Source organism: Strongylocentrotus purpuratus, unplaced genomic scaffold, assembly GCF_000002235.5.
Source record: "Strongylocentrotus purpuratus isolate Spur 01 unplaced genomic scaffold, Spur_5.0 spur5_scaffold_7, whole genome shotgun sequence".
Lineage (NCBI taxonomy): Eukaryota > Metazoa > Echinodermata > Echinoidea > Camarodonta > Strongylocentrotidae > Strongylocentrotus > Strongylocentrotus purpuratus.
This window is the reverse complement of record NW_022145613.1, coordinates 63,981-87,500: the sequence shown is the minus strand read 5'-3', so window position 1 is coordinate 87,500 and position 23,520 is coordinate 63,981. Positions and strand designations below refer to the sequence as shown.

General features: G+C 36.4%; 1 protein-coding gene across 1 annotated transcript in view; it reads right to left on the bottom strand.

The window, feature by feature from the left end:
- The window catches only part of LOC105445267 (fibropellin-1-like), a 34,106-nt gene extending 15,743 nt beyond the window's left edge, over nt 1–18,363 (bottom strand). Inside the window, exons 1-9 of the mRNA XM_030974796.1 lie at nt 18,307–18,363; nt 10,985–11,033; nt 8,840–9,025; nt 6,578–6,682; nt 4,961–5,074; nt 3,665–3,778; nt 3,122–3,235; nt 2,577–2,690; nt 155–268 (exon numbers count right to left, since the gene is read on the bottom strand). Of these exons, the coding sequence (XP_030830656.1) occupies nt 155–268; nt 2,577–2,690; nt 3,122–3,235; nt 3,665–3,778; nt 4,961–5,074; nt 6,578–6,682; nt 8,840–9,025; nt 10,985–11,033; nt 18,307–18,363 (967 nt within the window). The remainder of the gene's footprint in view (nt 1–154; nt 269–2,576; nt 2,691–3,121; nt 3,236–3,664; nt 3,779–4,960; nt 5,075–6,577; nt 6,683–8,839; nt 9,026–10,984; nt 11,034–18,306) is intronic.
- Nucleotides 18,364–23,520: the final 5,157 nt, after the last annotated feature.

The following is a 23,520-nucleotide window of genomic DNA, read 5'->3' as shown; positions in this document are numbered from 1 at the left end:
GTTATGTTACTAAATGTCAGCTTGACTACGTATCCCTTGGGGGAAGTTAAGATCAAGGCAATTTTAGAAGAGAAGACAACGGACATAATTGATATTCCAAAGAGACCGTTGCATAATTTCAAGGTTATGATACACAAATGTTTCATTTACTTACCAATCTCACAGTGCAATCCCTCATATCCAGGCGTGCATGAACATGAATAGCGATTGATATCATCAACACAGGCACCACCATTCTGACATGGCATGCTAATACACTCATCAGTATCTGATAGGGAAAATTGTCAGAAGAAATGATGGATGGTGCAACACATTCATTTTTCTCTGGCTGCCTGCCGTAGCAGCAAACAACAAAGTCCGTTTAGTTGACGATTAGCCATGCATGAAGTCTTTCGTCTTCTTTGTTGTTAGGGCAGACAGCCAGTGGAATGGATTCGTTTAATAAAATTATGGATATGCAAGCATTACTTTAAACAAACAGAACTATGTTATTCCTGGCTCATTTTTCCTAATGGAGGTGTCATATGAAAGGGCTGAAAATGAACTTTCTGGAAATGTGATTCTCTCTTTGAAATTCAGATACCGTTCGCTAATTTACTTATTGGTACTCTTTTTCCAAATTGCTTTTAATCACTCATGCGTGAAATATGCATCATATATGCGTGAAATATCCATCATATGAGTTGCGTCAAATGAAAGAGGAGGATGTAAGCTTTACGTGTCATTTATTAATCATAATTGTGATTAAGTAATGATTAAAAAAAAAAAATCGATAATTCTCGGTTTCGTTTTTTCTGGAACGCACTGTATATAACTACCGTCTATAGACGGATTAAAACAATAACTTACACCCCACAGTCTGATTGACAAGGTACGGTCTTTGTATTGTAATCGGCCCACTTCTCTTTGTTCTCTACACCAGCCCACTGTCTAAGATCATTAATTCTCACCAGGGGATTCAGCATGCGATGTACGCTGACGACACTCAGATTTATATAACTCTTAAGCCTAACGGGAAGGATGATGCGACTCGGAAACTTAGCAGTTGTCTTGAAGATATTAGGTTCTGGTCTTCTAACAATAGACTTTGCCTTAATGAACGAAAATCTGAAATGATCCACATTACTTCCAAATTCAGAAACACCGATTCCTTCCCCGACTTGGTTACCAGAGATGGTTCACTGAAGGGTAGTGAATACGTTCGAGACCTTGGTGTTTTAATCGACAAAAATCTTACATTTCAGCAGCATATTAAAAACGTTTGTAAATCTGCATCTTTTGGAATCTTCAAAATTGGGAAAATTAGGAAACTACTTGACCGACCCACAACTGCAAAATTAACCCAAGCTTTTGTATCCTCCCACCTTGATTATTGCAATTCAATTTTTTCTGGCCTTCCTCATTCATACTTACTTCCACTCCAAAGAATTCAGAATACTGCTGCAAGGCTTGTTACTCTCTCTAGAAAATTTGAGCTCATAACCCCAATATTGCGTTCTCTCCATTGGCTTCCCATACACCATCGTACAACATTTAAAATTCTTCTTTTGACATACAAAATTCTCCATGGCCAAGCCCCTAAATATCTTTCAGATTTGATTTCCTTACGTTCTTCTAGTTCTTTAAGACCTCTTCGATCATCATCAACCTTACAGCTTACCCTTGGACCTCGTTCTGTTACAAAATATGGCGATCGAGCTTTTTCAGTAAATGCCCCTATCCTTTGGAATAAATTACCAGCGCATATTCATAATACTCATTCTCTTAACCAGTTTAAGTCCTTACTGAAAACGCACCTTTTTAATTTATGAATGCTAGTATGCAGTTGTAAGTCGGTCAAAGGAGGTGCACACCATATTATTCTTTGTTTGTTTGATATTTTGTTTGATCTCATGTTTGACCTTATGTTTGATCTCATTTTTATTTTTGTTATTATGTATGCATGATTTATTGAATAAAGAACATATTTATAATAGTGCGCTTAGAAACACCTGTATTAAGCGCCTAATAAATGTTATATATTATTGAGTAATGGCTTCTTGTTTCGCTGTAGGAAAATATGATGTCAAATTTTCAAGTGGCTATGAGAGTTAGGGATAGATAGTAATCATATTTCTGCTTATTCTAAATCACAAAAGAAGAGTCTTCTAGAAGAATAAAATTATCAAAGTGCACAGAAGAAGAGAGTTGTTGTTATTAAAGCGCTTTCCCCTCAAATAGCATAATAATTAACATACGAAAGAAATATCCATTTAAAAATGAATAAATGTATACGTCAGGAAGCAATTGTATGTTTTAATACCTATCAGTAAATGATCATAACTATTATTTCATTTTGAAAGAATATCTTATTGGCTCCTATTTTAAGTGCGGTTTCTATCGAATTATCAATGGATTGACGAGGCCTACGCAAAAGGGGAAATAGGGTGTCCTGACATTTACTTAGTTTTTATAAATAATTATAATTAATAGAAAATGTGTGCAATAATAATAATTGTTGCTACTTTTGTTCTAGTAGTCCCTCCCCTCTCTCTTTACACGACACATTCCACATACTGAGCAGTATTTTGACCCACCTGAGTCGCATGTTTCTCCTGCAAAGCCATCTAGACAATCACAGGAGTACTCATCCAGCCCATCAGTACATGCTCCTCCATTCAGACAGGGTAAACTTGCGCATTCATTTATATCTAGGCAAATGTAAATTAAGTGAAAATACAGCGGGTTATTTCTTGGAGGTAGTGATTTTGATTACATGACATGGTATAAAGAGCATTGTTAAGCGTTTACCAGTTACACCATGATTGAACAAAGCGCTTATTCATTCATTTATTTCAAATCTTTATCCAGAATAACCTGTTCACTAACAGTTATAGGATAAACAAATTAAACAATAAGTGTAAAAAAAAAATAAAAAAAAATAAATAGCCTACATTTAAAAAATGAAAACGGAACTGCTCTTCAACAGGGTTCTGCATTATTACACAAACAATTAATTAATTACTTTATTAAAAAGGACACATACAGTTAGAAGAAATTTAACATAGGTCTGGAGTGGATAGTTCACGAAAGTATGATCCAGATGCTAGGGTGGAACACGGACACTGTAGAATAGACTTACCCGTTTCACAGTCTTTTCCCTCATAACCGGGAACACACGAACAGGTGTACTGATTGACGTTATCAGAACAAGTTCCCTCATGCTGGCAAGGAGAACTATTGCATTCATCAATATCTAAATGAATATTGAGAAGATATAAAGAGTGAATGGATGAGGCTTGGTCTCCTGGTAGAAAATGCTGAGAGCTTCGCTTAAAACAGCCCTGGGTTCGGTCGATGAATGCAGTGTCCTTTCGATGATGACGTCATTGACGTAAAGGTCGAAAATTTGAAAGTCTCATTGATACACATTTATGGAAAATAAAAATTTTATCTCACACTCATATCTTTTTCATTATGCAAATGACATTTTTTCCCGACAAATGATAATTGTATACCCATAAACATAATCTAACCAATACACAGACATGTTAGGTGAATATGTAGTAGCATCAATGCGAATTGTAGCGCCTTATATTATCTTAAATATCGAAATATTTGGGCTCAGTGTCTTGTAACTCAAACAAATCTTGTATAAGGGAATCATAGTGATGCGGTTTCTTACCCGTCTCGCAATAGATCCCCTCAAAACCGCTAAGGCATAAGCACGTATAACGGTTGACTTCTTCATTACAGGTGCCACCATTCATACACGGACTACTTGCACATTCCAGCGTTTCTACAAAAGATATATTATTCACGAATTATGAACGAATAAGACTTCACATTTATATTTCTTGATATTTATAAAAAAAAATACACACTACAGACGTATTGAATGAAGATTGTTTCCCAAGCGGATGTAACTATTACAGTTTTCAATGTCTTTTAGGGGATAGCCCAGTAGACCGACAACGCATTAGACCAGAAGTTTGCACAGGGTCTACGATACCGGCAGCCCAGGAAAGCGACAGCCTAAGACACCGACAGTCCATGAGACTGACAAATCAAAGAATAGCCCGTAAAAGATATAGAAATAAAAATGAAAATGAATAATAGACAAATGAGTTGACAAAAAGAAATGGAAAATGTTGAGAAAGTGCACAAGTCAAACCGTTCTGCACCAAACGGAATCTACTTGGTAGATATGCTGCCAATGTGACTCTTGGACGAAAACATTGAACAGCAGTATTTTCTCCCCCTCAGCCCTAAAGGAAGCCGTGGTAACTCCACTGATCAAAAAGTCCAATCTTGATCGCGATCAGCTGAAAAGCTACAGATCTGTCTTCGACATTTCATTTTTCGCCGAAATAACCGATAAGGTTGCATTGTCTCAAATCTAAAACCGTTTGGATAAAAATGATCCTTATTTCAAAAAGCAATTTATCACCGTTGCATAGTACAGTGTAAAGGTACAAAACTATATTCCACAAGCCATATATAGACAGCAATCTTATTACTCTTGTAAGCAAGTCCAAGGTATTTGGTCATTTAGGTGTCCCGTACGCCACCAAGTATTTTAGACTTCTATCAGGAGTCTGGGTGTTAAGCTCCTCGCTGATGAATCGCTACTTTTTAACCTCATGTTGGTTCGCTTCAGTTGTATCTGTTATTGAGGACCAATCTAGAATAGTATGGACCAGTCTGTGTGTTAGCATACTGCAACTCTTTTTATCTCAATATTAAAATACGCAAACTATAACGTGGTACTTCATCATAAAATGTCCAACGGATACAATGTCAATGAGCTCAGAAATGAAGCGGCGAATGTTCTTGTCAAAAAGTATCTCTATCTACGTGTAAATACTAACTTCATTATTAACTTCTAAGGATCTTAAGCCGTTAAATGCTTTTTATCAGATATATGGAGCCAGATAAATGCTGCGAAACATAAACATCATCAACAACAGATAAGTCATACCTGTTTCACAATGAGTCCCTTCATATCCTGACATACATTCGCATATGTACCGATCTATTCCGTCTTGACACACAGCTCCATTTTCACATGGATGACTCAAGCATTCGTTAATGTCTGCAGTGAAAAATAAGAGTGGTGGAAAGAAAAGACACAGTCGTAATCAATAAGACGAATATGATCACTTTAAATCAATGCTTCATGTGTATGTAAACCGGTTTGTTTCGTTTCCAATACGCATCATTTTTGCTTTAATATTTCTAGAACCGATGTATTCGTCTATTAAATTGAAGTTTAAAATCTCATTTATTTCTGATGAACTTTATATGGAATCATAATGAGAACTGTAAATGCTTTCAAAAATGCATGTACAAACTAAACAGCCAAAACCCTTTGAGGGAATCTTATGTTTGATTTGTAAAAGTGTAGAAATTATCTAAAACATTAGTTTGTGTATACGTAAAATATATTATATCAACGAAACAAAGACAAACGTTACCTCGCAATTTACATGGGTAAACGGTTATTGAGGAGTATGAAGAAAATAAATCATAACAATTAAAGCTAAAGACCAGTTATGGTCATGCGATTGCATTGTGAAAGAAACGTTGTGAAATCGATCAGAAAAAGTTGATCATCTAGCATAGATGTACTGCAAGGTTCTGGAATCATCAAAATGATAAGTCTTCATAAACTTAGAAGCACTGTACACAGAAAGATGTATATGGGACTACAAACACGTGCGCGACACATGCATTTCATATCTCTCAACAGGCGAGAGATACACTTATTTACCAAATATATCAATTAGTAGGCGGTTTCCCGTCAAAATTTTTATCATCATGTAATATTCAAAACATATTCTTTCACATGATTGGTCATAAGAGCTTCTATTTCATTTTGAAATGGGAGCGTTTCCAATACTGGTCTTTACCTTTAACCCCGTTCATAACTCACTTGGAACATAATTCAGACTCCGGTTCCGTGTGTGCCCTATTCTATGGGAGTGTGTACGCGTTTATTAAGAAGTTTACTCAACAAGGCGTTTTACTGTTCACCTAGAGCGTATTTAAACCGCAATATCTCTTCTTATAACAACAGATTATTTGAAGCTTATAGTTTTTCTACAGTGTAGCAATAATGAATCTCTTACACCAAGAGCTAAACACGTTTTGGTGATTGGTACACTTTAATATCCCCACTATTTAGTTATCCTTGTGATCTTTCTTTACAAGTTCTCTGATTTTTTTTCAACAATTTAGTTGAGATCGAGTGGCCCGGTTGGCATTCAAGAGCAATAGCATCTACTACGATTATTAAGGGGATCTTAATTCAATAAGAAAAAGAGATGTAATCCTATGTAATCCCGTATATCCACTAAACGTTATGATTTAGTAACAAAACAAAAAAGACAATGAAATAAATAAAATTAAAGCCCAACTGCACCACGTATAGCTACTTGCACCCTAATCGGTGAACATTGGTCCCCCATGATCCCCTTTTTCTTATGTTAATTGAGAGCTGATTTGATGAGATAACCACCTGTCAGTGACCATGCAGGGAGGTCTAATCCCTCCTGGCCAAACTAGTGCAGATGGGCTTTAAAACAAAAGATTGTACCTTCTTCGCACAGTGGACCTGAAAATCCTTCGGCACAGGTGCAGGAAAAACCATCCACAGTTTCATCGCAGATGGCGCCATTCCAGCAGGGTCTTGCGAGACATGCTGCATAAAAGATACCAAACATGAGCGACCGTTGGAGGAAATATTGGTGAATGGTTGGCAGTTTTTACTCGATTGATTAGCGATAACAGATAATTGACCAACGTTATTACGATGGTCGGCAAGCTTTAAATAGGGGGAGGGATATAATCACTGGCGCAAGAAATTAAATTACTTGCTCATTATTAGCAATCGTATTTGTTGAGATATGGGGTTATCTCATTCATATTTTTCATTCTTACCATGTCTATTTGGTTTCTTTTACAAATTAATAAGTAGGCTCCACTCATTTTCATGAAAAATGGAAACTAAAAAGATGATGGCGAGGCTGTGTGCACATAAATAGGGAGCAAACACGTATGATTTACACCATGATTTAACACAAAGCTAATATACCCTTCTGGCCTTGAGGAGACGATAGTACATAAGGTCATAAATAATTTTTTAGTATCTCTATTTTCGAGTGGCTGCCTTGAAAGAACATAAATAAAGTGATGTGACTATACTACATCCAGGCTATACTCTCATTAACAGATAATTATGATAATGACGTTAATGATTATGAAAGTGCGAAATATTTTTTTGCTAGAAAAATTATATTAGCTTGACTTTTTGTTGTTGTGTATTTGCTGAAATGAAATAATAACAAATATTAGGGGTTTTATGAAATGGAGGGACCTTTCCTCATAAAATAACAAAAGTAGCACATGCAATAAGTATCATTGAATGAACAGAGATACAGCTCCACCTCTCGGGGGGGGGGGGGGGGAGGGGTGTACTATGATAGATGAAACACATTTCGAAGGCTGATTTTTAGCAGCCCGGGAGCACAGAAAAAAAAAATCCTCTGATTATAAACAAACCCACTGTCTCTTTTAAGGGAGTCATAGTAACATATTTCTCCATTGAATATAGAACAAACTTTATTAATCTTCTCGCTTAATAACATTTGATCTATTTATCAGGCTGTAGAACTGGAAAAGAGGTTTATGTAAATGAATAAATCATCAAAATATATAATGATATAAGCGATTATTTCCCTAGTTTTATTCTTTTCTTCGCGCTATTCTGTCAATGGAATAGTACCAAACGAACTAAATTTATGAGCCAGCAGTAGAAGCAACAATAGAATTGTCAAATTTTCCAAAGTTAAATTCCTTGCTGGCTGTCGGTGTTCATATAGAGATCAATCGGCGATTGATCGTATATCATTCGTCGATCAGCTGTCAACCTTTTCTCCATCATATATTACAAGGTAATATTTGACAAGCATTTGGGATCAGTCTTCGATCAGTCTGAAAACTGTTGCGTACCATTGAAACACTAAGAAGAAACCTGTTCACAACCTGTTTGGTCGGCATAAGGTTATCTATGTAGCAGCGTAAACCTCCAGCCGACCAAAATGGTCCGGAGAGCAATCGCTGATTACTCACAACCTTTCTAAAACTGCCTAAAACCTCTCGAGCAACAACTAACTCCCGAGCAGTGGTATCCGAAAATCGGCGACCGGTAGTAACTCATGCATTGTTAAAGCATATTGCACACCATGCATACGATCCGACTGCGATCCGGTTTTGGAAGAATTTGCAAAAGCGTTTGATAAGAACATTCAAACAGGTAAATTCTTCATGACCGAGGATCTTAATAGTCATAGGATTAAGAAATTCTAAATTCCGATGGATTTCATGCTTCCTTGGAAGAGGACAAACTAAATCGGCTCAGAATCGTCGTGAAGTCACGCCAATAGTGCGACTATCTACGGATTGAAACCAATTCGATTTTATTTCGGACTTGTAGAATTGAAAGCAATAACATTTCAATTTAAAAAAAATATTTTCTTCATTATTTAGACGCTAAATCAGGAAGATGATGGTTGTTTAGTTTCCTATTTATTACAATATTGCTATTTCTTCGAAAATCGGATCGCAGGGTGTTCGTGTAGTGTATGGAAAGCTTTAACCTTAGGCTGTAATGTAGCACACTGTATGTTTTTCCGGCCAATGTAATAATTTTGTCACTCAAATAAATTTTGCGTGCATTTAAATCAAAGCAAATGTCGCTAAGCCAGGATAAATTGAAATATTTCTGAATCAATTTCTAGATTAAATTACTGTAATTCTACATGCGCAATTACATGACAAAACAAAATAATTTTCTCACCCGGTTTTGCGCAGTAGAACTTCTTCACATTCTCACGAATATCACCTTGTAGATTTTGAATTTCATGACCGACAGGAACATATTTAGGTATCAGTTGTATGTGTTCCTTTGTTGTTGAGTCGTATTGCACAGGGCACATAATCTTTGAGATACCTGGACACACGTCGCGAACTTCATAGCTAAATACTATAATTACAAACAGAAAACAATAGTTATATTTATCCCGATACATGTAATGTAATATATAAGCTATAAATCTACGGTCGAACGCAACATAGAATTACATATTTTATCAACGTGTTAAATCAACAGTGTATATCTTTGGTAGGTATTGTTTAACTCTCCTTTCTTCCTTTTTTAATTTCCACTGTTATCGCTATGTAATGTGATATCCTTGTCAAAATATATTGCGTATAATTTATTTACGTTCCTGAGAGAATAAATGAATAAACGTTGAACCTTGTAGAAGACTCAGTCGTTTAATAACAGAAGAAAATAATGGTTGGGGCCATGCAAGATAAGGCCTGGTTTACTTTTTTATCAAGTACTTTTATTGCAATTGAAAATGATATATACTATGGGATCACAGCGAGACATCAAGTATTTCCCTTAGGACAACTGAGAGGCGAAACATGTTTTGTTATGTTGCAGTTGTAACATAGAAAACAGACAGAAGGCCTAAATTGCATGCTAGATTTATTTCCAGATACAAACATTTACAGAAGATCTTGTTTTATTTCTAAATTGTACTCATAAGACATTGATCTACATTTGCCACACTCAACCCATGTGATGTAAATGGGTACCTGGCAGGAATTAATTCCTTGAAATTTGCTAAACTCAGGGTAATAATCGGGGCAGCGCCAGGAGCGTCACAATGTGACGGACATGTGCGCTATATAAGAAGCCACCATTAGTATTATTACCATAAGAGGAGAATGTAAATTTAAGCTCTTATCATTTTGAAATCCCACCTATGCTTCAGTTTTTTCTCAATTCAATTCTTCTTTATTTCAAATTACTTGTTGAAAAAAATATTTGAAAAATAGACAGAAATATACCCCCCGAAAAGTACACAAAATTGACATATGGAAATTATAAACCAAAAAATGGATACAATAAAGCGAAGGTAAGACAATCAGTAACAAAAAGTAATGAAATAAACTAATAGGCCATTTTCGTAATGTAACGAAATTTAATGCATAAGTATTTGTGAAGTGCCTCAATACAAATTATTTCATTCACCTGATAAGAGAAATAGTGTTTCAATAGACATAATCCGAACTGCATACATTAGTTGTTGCCAGATAGGACACACATTATGGCTTGACCTACCTAGCAACACTTAAAATATGCAGTTTGCACCCTGACTATTGAAATACCATTATTATTATCAGGTGAATGAAATAATTTGTATTGAGGCACTTCACAAAGACTTATGGCAAATATCAGGCATATCAATCAATCAATCATTCTTGCAATGTTTTCGGATTCAACGCACACATCTCTGATAAATTACTCGTTACAAATTATTTCTTTCACCTGTTAGTTGTTACCAATATTAATTTCATTTCAATTGTCCGAATTCTAACTGTATAGTTTCTAGGTATATAGGACAAACCTTATGGCTTTTCTTACCTAATAACACGTAATGTATGCACTTTGTATTCTGACTACTGAGATACAATTTTTCGTGACAGATGAATGACATAATTGTAACGAGGCACTCAACAAAGATGTGTGCATCAAATTTTATGCATACGTATTAGTGAAGTGCCTCAATACAAATTATTTCTTTCAACTGTTACGATTAACCCTCTCTCTGTAGTCAGAATGCGAATTGTATATATTACTCGTTGCTAGGTAGGGCAAACATCCACATCCCAAATATGATGCAGGCATAAGACGACCCTTTGAATATATTTCAGGGAGAGGTGCTCGATCCCGGTCGTTCCCCCAACCTTGAATAATGCTGGTTGTATTCCATATCATAGGATATGGGCCCTATCAGAAATTTGCATTCAGTAGCCATTGTGAAAACGCAGTCCATTATCAGCCTTTGTGATACCCAGTCACATAACCGTTTTATATAAATGCATCCGTGCCTGCCTCACTTAACCACAGGATATAAATATCACGACTTACCTCGTATGCTATTCACTATAAAAACGAGGAGTAGGAAACCAGTTTGAGCCTTTTCGTGAGATAAGATAAGAAAACAAAGGGGAGAATGTAATTACATATGTACATTAAACAAAAATAATCTGAATATTATTACACGTAATTATCAAGCTCTGTTCAAATAAACAGAAGAATAAGTGCAATTTTAATGATAAAAAGTAGTAAAACAATGAAATTATCCTATATTGTGAAAATCCACCAACCATGTGGAACTAGCCCCTAAGAAGCTAAATGGAGGCAAGACAGCCTTGAAAACAAATATTTGTTCAAAGCTGCTCAGGAAGCCCTTACCACATGATATTGCAGTTGAAAAGGCACGATCTCCATAATTATGTTTCAGTTGATGTGATATTGTGAAGTTTGAAGCTGGTTGTTGGAAGTTTAATTGTTTGTTCTACATTTACTTAAAATACAATGCAATATTCTTCTACACCACTCTAAATTTTCGATATCCTATTTATGCAAAAGATACTCAGAAACCTACTCGATTCGAACCCAACCAAAGCAATGCAGCCAGCGCTATCCATAATCTTGAGTACGGGATCTTCATAATTGGTTAAACTCACATTTACTGAAAGCATATCTTACAAAATGTGAATTTATATTGTTTGCTTCGCAAGACTCGATTAATAAGGTACATATATTTATTACTTCCATTGCCCTTTTTGGCCATGATATTGCTGTGTCTCATGTATGTCTTCACCTTGGATTTTTTTAAACTCAAACATAAAAAGTCTCCACAAATCCACTACGTCTTTAAATCAGGCCGGTATCATGTTGGATAATTTAGGATTCATACTGACATACCTCACTCGCAGTGCCACAAAGAAGATTAATTCATGCTTTAATTTCATCCCGTCTTGATTTGTTAAATGCTCTTTTGTTCAACTTACAAAAAAAAATATCAGTTAGTAACATCACATAAATTACAGAACGCTGCTTGCTGCTGCTCGAATAGTGACCCTCTTCAACAAACACAGTCACATCACGGGATAACGCATCGTTTAAAAAAAAAAAATTGCTTTTATTTTATTGTGTCCATGGCTCTGCTTTACCATACAATATTATTTCGATAAATCACTACGTTCCTTCCAGATTTGAACGCTCTTTAAATGACAGATTACTAGTTCTTCCTAAGCTCAATAATATTAAAATGGGGGGGGGGGGGACCTTTGAACCTTTGCTCATGCAGGGCCCTTCGAGAGATTCGTAATGCTAAATCTATTGAAGTGTTTCAAAATTAATCTTAATATGTACTCGGCATATAAATTGTTCTTTCATTCTCGTATGTTCTGTCTTATATTCATGTTTCTTTGTTTAGAATGCAGACGCTTTTATGTGATCTCTTCTTCTTTCTTTTTTGTTTCGAAAATGCGCTCTAAGCATTTGCTTTCAAGTGAATTTGGCGTCTTACAAATCTCATTTATTATTATTAATATTATAAACATTATCATTACTACTATTCATACAAACTGAAAAGTAACAAAACAATAAGGTAGAAAATGAGTCCATTGTAGGCCTATGATAAACAAGCGAAATATTTCGAGGGTAGTGGGTATACCACAGGCCATATAAAACAATACGAAGTGTGAGGATCTGAAAATAAAAAGCTAAGATGAGGCTAATATAACGAGAAGTATGAAGTCTAGAAAGTGAAGTGGTATTATTGATGACTGCTTTGAGAGAACGCCGAGGGGAATAGCCCAATTGTAACCTTCCCGAGAGCGTATAAAAACAACTATTTCTCGAATATTAAAGCAGTCATTAATACTTTTATATGCCGAAAAAAAAAGAAAAAAAAAAGAAAAAAAAAAAAAACTTTTGTCTAAGATGGGATTGGTACTCTTGCGTACCTAAGGTGATTTTACGGAAGTCAGGGCCTCAAACCACTCGGCCAGCGCGCTATATCACCATAAACAGCAGTTTTTTTTAATATATACATTAAAATGAATTGAAAACGGCTTCGCGTGGTCGATGCTTCGCCGCTGCTCCATTAAACGGGCCCTTCTTTTACTTTTGCAATGCATATTGGCACGAACTTAGATCAAGATCTATCGGCAGATGTTGTTTTTTTTGTTTTTGGAAGTTTATTTTCGTCTTCATGTCAACAATGCAAGATAAAATTGTCGGTAAGATCGATCGAGATTCAATTGTATTGAAATTACCGACCAATTCTTCGCACACGTACGGTATCCTCGATCGCTCACCATTTTTTAACATGTAAACCTATGGGGTAACCATGGAGACTGACCGATTTTGAACTGTTTTTTAACCATGGTTACCGGGAATTTTCGGGAACAGTTAAAGTTTATGAATGCAATTTCGACCAATCAGATTGCTGGATTACTTAAGTGAGGTATATAATATACAAATATTGACTGCTCATGAGGATGATGGTGGGAATTATATACCTCACTTAAGAAATCCAGCCATCTGATTGGTCGAATTGCATTCATAAACTTCAACTGTTCCTGTAAAATTCTCGGTAACCATGCATAAAACATTTCAATATTTTTAATAACCATGGTTATTAAAAAAAGTTGGTCAGCGTCCATGGTTACCCCATAGGTTTACATGTTAAAAAATGGTTTGAGCGATGGAGGATGCCGTAAAAACTATGTGTGCGAAGGATTGGTCGGTAATTTCAATACAATTGAATCTCGATCGATCTTACCGACAATTTTATCTTGCATTGTTGACATGAAGACGAAAATAAACTTCCAAAAACAAAAAAACAACATCTGCCGATAGATCTTGATCTAAGTTCGTGCCAATATGCATTGCAAAAGTAAAAGAAGAGTCCGTATATGGAGCTTTTGCGAAGCATTCATCACACGCGAAGCCGGTTTCAATCCATTTTAATGTATATAATTGGAGAAAACTGCCAAGCATGTTAACGGCGGGCCATAGCCGAGTGGTCTAAGCGTTGGTTTTCGGTACACCTCTTGTTGTACGCAAGAGTTCGAATCCCGTCTTCGACAAAAATGATAAATATTTTTCATTTTTCATTTTTTAGTCTATTTTTTTTCGGCATATAAAAGTATTAATGACTGCTTTAATATTCGAGAAATAGTTGTTTTCATACGCTCTCGGGAAGGTTAGAATTGGGCTATTCCCCTCGGCAAGCCTCGGGGAATAGCACAATTCTAACCTTCCCTTGAGCGTAATAAAACAACTATTTCTCTCAAAGCAGTCATTAATACTATACTATCACTCCCAAGGTGGTGTTTACACCGGCCCTTCTATCACCCCGAGGCCAAGCCGAGGGGGTGATAGAAGGGCCGGTGTGAACACCACCGAGGGAGTGGTAGTTCCCACCATCATCCGATTACAGAGCAGTCCATATTTGTTTTATATACCTCATCCTTTTTATTGATTCATGATTAGGTCTAGCTGTAGGTCTAGATCTAGCTCTAAAAATAGGAAACGAGATCAAGAGGAATTTACTAACCCAAATAAGAAAAATACAACATCAAGTCCAAGGCAAGAGTATTGAATTCCTACGCGCTGCGCGTAACCGCGCGATTGCGGTAGCCTAGCAACTCAAAAAATTTGTGTGCGCAACTAAGTCGCGGGAGGGGTTAGGGGTCCCGGGGAGTGTTTCACAAAGATCCTAAGTTGAACTTATCTCTAAGTTGGACTTAAAAAATATGGAAAGCCATTAGCATCTTTGAAAATATTTGGTAAAAGTTATTTTGAAAGGCATTAATTGTTTATTCAAATCATTCATATTTTCTATCATCAAGGAGATTTCATGTTCTGGATGTGGAATTTATAAAAAGTCGAAAATACTTGAATTTCTGCTTTTGAATATACTTCATTTTAAGACTCCAATGGCTGTCCATAATTTTTAAGTCCAACTTAGAGTTAAGTTCTACTTTGGATCTTTGTGAAACACCCCCCTGGCCTATCCCAGGGTTTGATAGTAGCTATCAACCCCTCTGACGTAATGATACTTGATAGATCGAAATGCTCCTTGACATGTGATATAGTCTTGACCAATCAGTGAATGACAATCTATGTATGAGGTATATAAAAAGAATTATCTACACAAGGTACCTTAATGGAACAGTCTATAACACGCCCGAGGCGATAGCCGAGGGTGTTTGGACTGTTTCGAAGGTACCGAGTGTGGGTAATTTTACTTCTGCCCGAACAAAATGATGTGTATCATTTGTTGAATAAGATGTTGTTTTATGAAATGATGTTTTAAGACATGATTTTATTAATGATCGGACATGAGTAATTACTACTTACCGGTCAATAGTAAAATTACGTATACCTGGGGGGTGTTTCACAAAGATCCTAAGTTGAACTTAACTCTAAGTTAGACTTAAATATTATGGAGAGCCATTTGTAGCCTTAAAATAAAATATATTCAAAAGTGAAAATTCAAGTATTTTAGATTTTTTATAAATTCCACATCAAGAAGATGAAATGCCTGTTGGTAATAGAAAATATTAATGATTTGAATCAACATTTTTTTGCCTTTTAAAATAACTTTTACTAAATATTTTCATAGATGCCAACGGCTTTCCATAATTGTTAAGTCCAACTTAGAGATAAGTTCCACTTAGGATCTTTGTGAAACACCCCCCTGGTCACGTGTACGCTCTTAGGATCCGCTTCATCATCTTATAATAATGACTTATGTGACATAACATTAGAATTTTACAAATAATAATTTGTTTCTTCTATGTGTAACCAGTAAAGGCGTGACTGGTGTTTCAGCATTCCTCCCTCTTGCACGTTCTACATGTCTCGCACTACGATTCTGCACTTTTTGTGGGGGAGGGGGAGGGGGGTTATTTTCACGGGTAAGCCGAAGAAGAGAACATTAATACAATCTCTCAATAGTGTCCATATCGGAGAAAAACATTTATTTGCCCTATATATTTTTTGATTGTAAACATTGCAGAACGACAATTAATTTTGAAATGATATATAATATTGATCCATAATTATATCTTGTACACATCCGCATCCTTCGCCGTTGATGTCTCTGGAATATTTCAACCATCAACCGTTTCATACAGAAGCAGGACACGTGAAACTTGGACGAAAAATTGATCTTTAATTTGTTACTACGAACCCATGACTGTCCCTCAGATAGTTATTAACTTTTAGAATGGCTGCATGCTGATCACATTGAGAATAAGTGAAATTTATATTTTCGTGTCGTAAGTATAACATCGACCAGTCCATGGGAAGCAACGATGTCAGGAGCGCTGTATACACATAGAGTAGTGGCCCGGCAACCAACCGTTGAGGCACACCGCATTCCTCAATGCTGACACGATTAGTTTATCCGTCCAAAACAATTATTCGACGTCCCCTTTTATTTGCATTTTGGAAATTAGTATCAAGATTTCAAGATATTAATATAGATAGATGTTCTATCCCTAAATAAGTTATGTGTTTATATCAAGATAAGATACAATCAACAATTGCTCATTATATGCGAACTATACGTCCAACTAAAAATAGATTTTTAAATAATAATCGAAACGTTGGAATTTTTCATGATCAATACATCCATCAAAATGGTGAACAAACATCAACGTAATTAGATCTTCGGGTGGGTTTAACATTAACATTAACATTATTTTAAAATAATTTAGAATAATTGAAATGTATTAATAGAGCACTGCTAATTGATATTGAAAAGGGTGGTTAAAAAAGGTTAGTGATGACATAATGAGCTTCATGTTTAATGCCTATTCAAAAGAACGTTTTACTTGCACCGTGTAATTACCTTTTGAAGAAAAAATAAACAGTATGGCGGTGTGACCAAAGTTCGCGCGTGACCAAAGTTCGCTTTCTCAAAAAATCGGTAAGATTTCGAAAATCTGATATCACCAATGGAAAGAGGGTCTTAAAATTACCCAGAAACGAAATTTTCTTTAGAATTGGTTGCGAAATTGTGAAAATATTGACAAAAGATCGGCAAATTTTGCAGTTATTTGCGTCCGTTCCGAAAAAATTATCAACTTACCGATAAGGGTCTGGAAATTTTCATTTTGAGAGCAGAAATCCTCAAAATTGTAAGTAAAGAGTGGTACGAACTGATTGTACGATATCTTGCCTTGCAAATTATGATATTACCTTATTTTTGATGGATCGCATTTTTTGATAAATCAACTGTAAACCACCGTGCGTGAAGTTAGGTCTCATTGTTTTTATGACTTTTTTAGATGCAGCGCGCGCGCACGATCGGACATCGAATTTTTAGATCGCGATATCTCCGAAATCCTTCGACGGTAAATTTTTCTAGTTGAACCAATCTGTAGTGAAAAACTTTGCCGTCCATTTGGTAATAATTTAAAGAAATAAAGTTGTGTAGAATGTGAGAAATCATAGATCGAATATCACATTTTGTAATATGTTCTAAAATGTCCGCGAACTTTGGTCACCCCTTCATACTCTATAAAGCATATTAAACAAATAAGTCACACATATCCGCCGCTTCTATTACGATGGAAAAGTGGCCGAGAGCGTGGCCAATCGGGGCCAATCGTTGGCCAAACGTGGGAGGATCTCCTTGGACGGGAGGCTGCATGCTCTCCCCGCGCTTATTTTTGAACGTGCACAAAATAAGCGTAGCCGGTTCGTGGCCGAAAATAGGCAAGGCAAAGTCTTCGTAAGAACGTAGTGGGAACACCATTATCGTACAAGCAGCGTGGTAGCATCAAGGTGAGATGTCTGTGTAAAAATCTCGTAATAAAAGCGCATCACCGTCTGCAACTATTTCGAGCCGCTTTAGGCCGTTCATCTTCAGGTTGGGAAAGAACTGAAGAAATGCTTGAACACCCCCCGATTTATATAGAAATCGCCACAAATCGTAGTAGAAGCGTACTAGAAGCGTAATATGGTCAGCATCAACGCAGTGACATCGTACTGCAATCTACTATGTCTGTATAACAACGTAGAATGGTCCTGTACGCCGTAGCAACAACATAGTAGAAACGACCACTTGGTCGGCATGTAATCGTAGTGGCAGCGAGTCAGCAGCGCATTTGACGTAAAAGCATCGCAGTATAGTCGTGATGTAGTTATAAATTTGCTAAATTGCTGGATTTTGACGGCGGTAGTGCCCCGATTTGATATTTTTTTTCAGATCGGGGTGGTCGGCATGGTCTTCGTAAGGTCGCAGCGATGTGTGATCGGGGTGTAATACGAGTTATGTTAATTATATGCAAAGAAAATAGCCATTCACAATATCGTCTATTTGGTCAGTATCATTATCATGATTATCATTCTTACAAAACAACTTTTTGTTTACTTACCAACATCATGGCGACCTGGGGTATGTGCAGAGAATAGAACCGATATCGGTCAGTCATATGAACTAATGACAGAATAACGAGCTCCCTATAAGGCGCCAGAAAAACACGCACGCACGCACGTAGACGAGGATTAGCTTAATGGTACAATATGTGCACGCGCCCATGAATTACTTACCTGAAAGGTAAATTTACAGAGGCGGCACTCGGGGGGAGGGGGGGGGGGGGGCAGTGGGGCACAGTCCCCGCTCCCATTTTTCCATAACCCCGAAAATTGCCTCTCTTTACTTCAGAAAAGTGTATACTTTTCTTTCCAAAAAGTGCCCGTTCAACATTCTTATAAATACCCATTTGAACCTCTGATAAGTGCTCCCCTTTACCTCTCATAACTGCCCCACTCAAATAAATCTGAGAGGCGCCCATTTTCCTTTTACAACTGCCCCCTTTTCTTTGCAATAAAGTGTCCCTTTTCTACTCTCATAAGTGCCCCTTTTCAGGTACGAGAAGTGCCCCTTTACTCTTCTGATAAGGGCCCCCTTCACCACTGGTAATTGCTCCTATTAAACTCTGAGAGGAACCAGTTTTACTTTAACAAGTGCCCCTACTCTATTTTTGTAAGAGCCTCTTTCCCTCATAAATGCTGCTTTTTTACCCTGATAAATGCCCAAAATAAAATTTGAGAGGTGCAACTTTTCCTTTAACAAATGCCCCTTTTCTTTCATAATAAATGCTCATTTTCCGTTCTCATAAATGACCCTTTTAACCTGTGATAACTGCCCTTTTTAGTTTTACACGTGCCCCTTTTCCTTTGTAATAAGTATCCTTTTTTTCCTACTAATAGGTGTGCCTTTTCCTTCAACAAATGCCTCTTTTATTTTATAAAAAATGCCCATTTTCCTTTCTAATAAGTATCCCTTTTTCCTACTGATTAGTGCCCCCTTTACTTTTTTATAAGAGCCACTCCCTACAAAATCTGATAGGTGCCCCTTTTCTTTCGACAAATGGCCCTTCTTCATTCTCATTAAGGCCATTTTCAGCTCTAGTGAGTGCCCCCGTTCAGGTGCGAGGGTGTCAAATTTTCACCATAGATAATAGCGCTTTTCATTATGACATACTAGTTTTCTTTTCTTAAAGTGTCCTTTTCTCTTCTCATAAGTGCCCTCTTTCTTTTCCCATAACATCTGCCCCCAATTTTAAGGGACCAAGAGCAACCTTTCCCCTTCTTATTAGACGTAAATCATTACATTGCTTTAGACTCAAACTTCGAGTCTTCCTTTTAAATTCTTATGTCTAATATAATTTGTTTGTCCTCCCCAGTCCTTGTTACCCTTTTCCTCCAATGCTAATCTTAATTGTTAATTAATGACGCATGTTCCAGTTATTAAATTATATTCTTGAAAAAATGACTGTATAGATACACTTGACATCTCGTTCAACGGTGCTTTGCTAACTAAATTGCTCGGAAGATTACGTTGTTAACCGGGTGACTCTGGATATGGATGCTGATGCATTTGTATCCAAATTTCCTTATTACATTGTGTTTTATAACCCCCCCCCCTCTAAATTACATCTCTCTCTACTGCAACGGTTTTTACATCTACAGTGTATATTTATTTTACTAGGAGCCTACAATATACAAGCATTGCTTTTCCACAGGCTCTTCACATTCTACTTAATCTATCATATAAATTGAGTATCGTTGAGACGTGCTAATACTACATGTATATATATATAATTTCTATTTCATATGTATGTCTATATATGAAATTATGTTTTGTAAAATGTGAAACACAACTTATACTTAAACTTTAACTTTTGCAAATATCACAACCATTGAAATACAGAGTCGGAGAATATTGAAAGCTAGTATTTTTCTGTGAACCCATGCTCGAGACACGTCATTAAAAACTTGATCACTGTAAACCACAACACAATATGTTAGTGACCCAATCAGCCCATGTTACAGCAGCAAGAAAATGGGAGCCTGGCAATTAGCCAACTTATGTACTGCTATCAATCACCAAATGACTGAAGAAAAAAAATTAAGCGTTAGGTAGGATGATGGATTACATCCCGACATTGTGTTGTCAATCCTAACAAAGGCTTAAAAGGCAACATAAACAATAACTCCCTACGGTCTTTATTCGAGCCACAGTGCAGCGAAAGGATGCATTGTTTGTAATGTACAAATTAAAATTAAATAATTGATCGGGAAACCATTTATTATTACTGCTAATTGATTATAAAAAAAAGTGCAGTAACGACAGTGTCTCGAAAAAACTCGAGAAGAATCAGCAATTATATGGTTTTTAGATGACTAGTATTTTCATTATTGAAGCATTAATATTCATTTGATCTAAATTTCACAAACTCACGAAATTTGACAATTTTTAATAAAAATCAAATAATTCATTTTCAAATTTCATGTTATTTATTGATTTAATTCTTACAGCCTGATCTGCAAGACAACTTAAAAGCAATTTTATTTAAAATTTCAATCTGTTTCTATTTTGACTAGTTAACGCACCCTTTCGAGAAAAGACCCCCCCCCCCCCGCTTCTCCCGAAAGGGTGCGTTAAAGGTACTATGTCCCATTTGCAGGCCCCAAAAATGAAAAGGTAAAATTTCAATGGCATTTGAAAGATAATACTAATTTAGAACTCCCCTTTAAAAAAGGGGGCTTGAAAATGTATTCAAGTTGGAAAAAAACGACTATTAGTTGCCAAATCGACTTAGGAGCTATAGAGCCAATAAGTAATTGTCTTGATTTTCAGACCATTGTACCGCATGTTCGTACGTTTTATGCTTCGCAAAGATTCAATCAGTTTAATTTTGGCTATTAAAAGAAGTAGGTTATTGATGTAGACAAATCCTTTACAGCTCATTTGATGTATCTTATTACCAAAGAAGAAAAAAGCTAGTCAGCCACTCAATAGTGTCTGACAGTGAAGTTTAGCAAGTTAACGGGTTTCCTTGCATAATTTGAATATTAGGACACTGCTAAAGTTTAAATTTTACAGATAGGACATACATAACATATTCATAATTCCTGCAAAGTTCAACAGAATCTGAGGTTGGCTGCAAAGGGACATAGTATCTTTAAGACGGTACCCCATTCTTAACCCACCCTTTCGAGACAAGCGGGGGGGGGGGGGGGGGGGGGGGGGGCTTTTCTTGAAAGGGTGCGCTGAACGCACCACACCCGCCCCACGGCAACGCAATCTTTCGATACACTGTGAAAAGGTTGGGCAATATTTTCCAACATTTTTCCCAACGTTGTGCCAATAGTCAACCCAACCATCTTTTGGGCAATATTTTGCCAAGTGGTATTGGTAAACGTAGTACCCTACTTCACACGTGCATAATTGTGTCGTATTTTGACCAAAATTTGGGCAAAGATATGACCCTTCAACTGCCCGACTACGGTAGACAGCTCGCTCAGTAAGTTATTTTTCATTTCAAAACATATTATACACGAACGATTCTACCGAATGAAAGTCAACTTTTACCTGATTACTCAATTGTCATAAATGGATTTCACGTGCAAAGAACAATTACGGCCGCACTGCATTTATTTACTACATTCTAATCGACGCTTTTATGAAGTACAAGTTTGAATGACTAGATGACGAAAATACATTGGTTATTAATGACCCTCATTGATATATTTTTTGGAGACTCGTAGACGTACTGTTGGTCGTCTCCTTTGAGTCGTTTCTTATTGCGTCATAATTCGCTTAGACCGGACTTGAAATTGCCAATATGTATGAGTACAAATCTCAATATTGCAACCAGCAAATTTCGATGGCCCAACCGGGAAACCATCTCGACGGAAGGTCGCTGGAGGATTTATGCATTATGCAACCCCTTTCAATCGTAGAAGGAAAGTCCACTCTCAGGCCCGAATTCACAAAAGAGGTTTGTCGACAAATCTTGGTTTTCGCGTTTTTACGCGTTTTTTTACAAACCTGGTTTGTAAAAACGCGTCGAAACGCGTCATATGACGCACGAAAACCAAGGTTTGTCGACAAACCTCCTTTGTAAATTAGGGCCTCAGTGTTTGAGAAATTAAACTTATCATCTCATCAGTGCAAGGAGCTTTATCTCTCAAATGTTCAACTTGACCTCTTTGACGTAATAAAAATGACCGGGCCATAAACACTCGAAACTTCCAAATGTAAATAACCCGGTTATTTAAGTGGTGTCTCGAATAAAGATAGTGTATATATGTGTTTTATCACTCACCTTAGGATTTTCAATTTATATGTTGCAACTTGGGGGGGGGGGGGGGGGTAATTTGGAATAGTCATATTCAATTTGTAAATCAGTGGATTAGAATGAAGGTTAAAAGTTCGATTACGACATTTTGATCTTAGGCGTACTTTGATATTATTTTAGAAAGGTTTATACAACCGCACTTTTCTTAGGAGATAGAGATGTGGGGGAAACACTAGAATACTTTAAAAAGTATATAGTATTCACCAAAACTGACAGTTCGTGCCATAATAGTTAGTGAGTGGAAAACTCTTACAACTCCACTATTTAAAAGATTGCGAATCCTTAACGTCTATAATTTGCACCATTCATCCTTTTCTACTTTCATGTTTGATCTGTTTGAAGGCAATTTCCCTTATATTTCAATAGTCTAAGAGTACTGTAACATTATAAAGCATAGCTACGCCACAGAACAAAAAGAATTTGGCCAATTACGTTTTCCAAACTCTAGATCGACAAAGGGTCAATTTTCATTGTCTTTTGTGGGCAGTGAATTTTGGAATTGATTAGACCTACTTATTAAAGCAGATTAAGTAGGTCTACAGATAGGTTTCGGAACTATGTTACAATACATTTTGATGAACAAATCATGAATAAAAAATCCATCTAAATATTCTGTATGTGTACACAAAATATATTTCATATTATCAGTTGTATATTGTAAGACATTGTTAGGTTTTTCTTACTTTATAAAAAGTATCGACTGTAATGGTTATTTTTTAAAATATAATTGTCTTGTTTTCTGAATTTAACTCACTCGTACCAAATACTTTGTTCAGCTGTAAGAGGGTAGGGTCGACCAGCATAGGTTATTTTCTGGCCCCTTTTACCAACCATTATGCCTTCTTCTTGTGCATGTAAACATCATTGTATGAATTATATTGTACTTATTTGCTGTTGGTAGATAACTCAATCAATCAATCAAAATGAATGAATGAAACA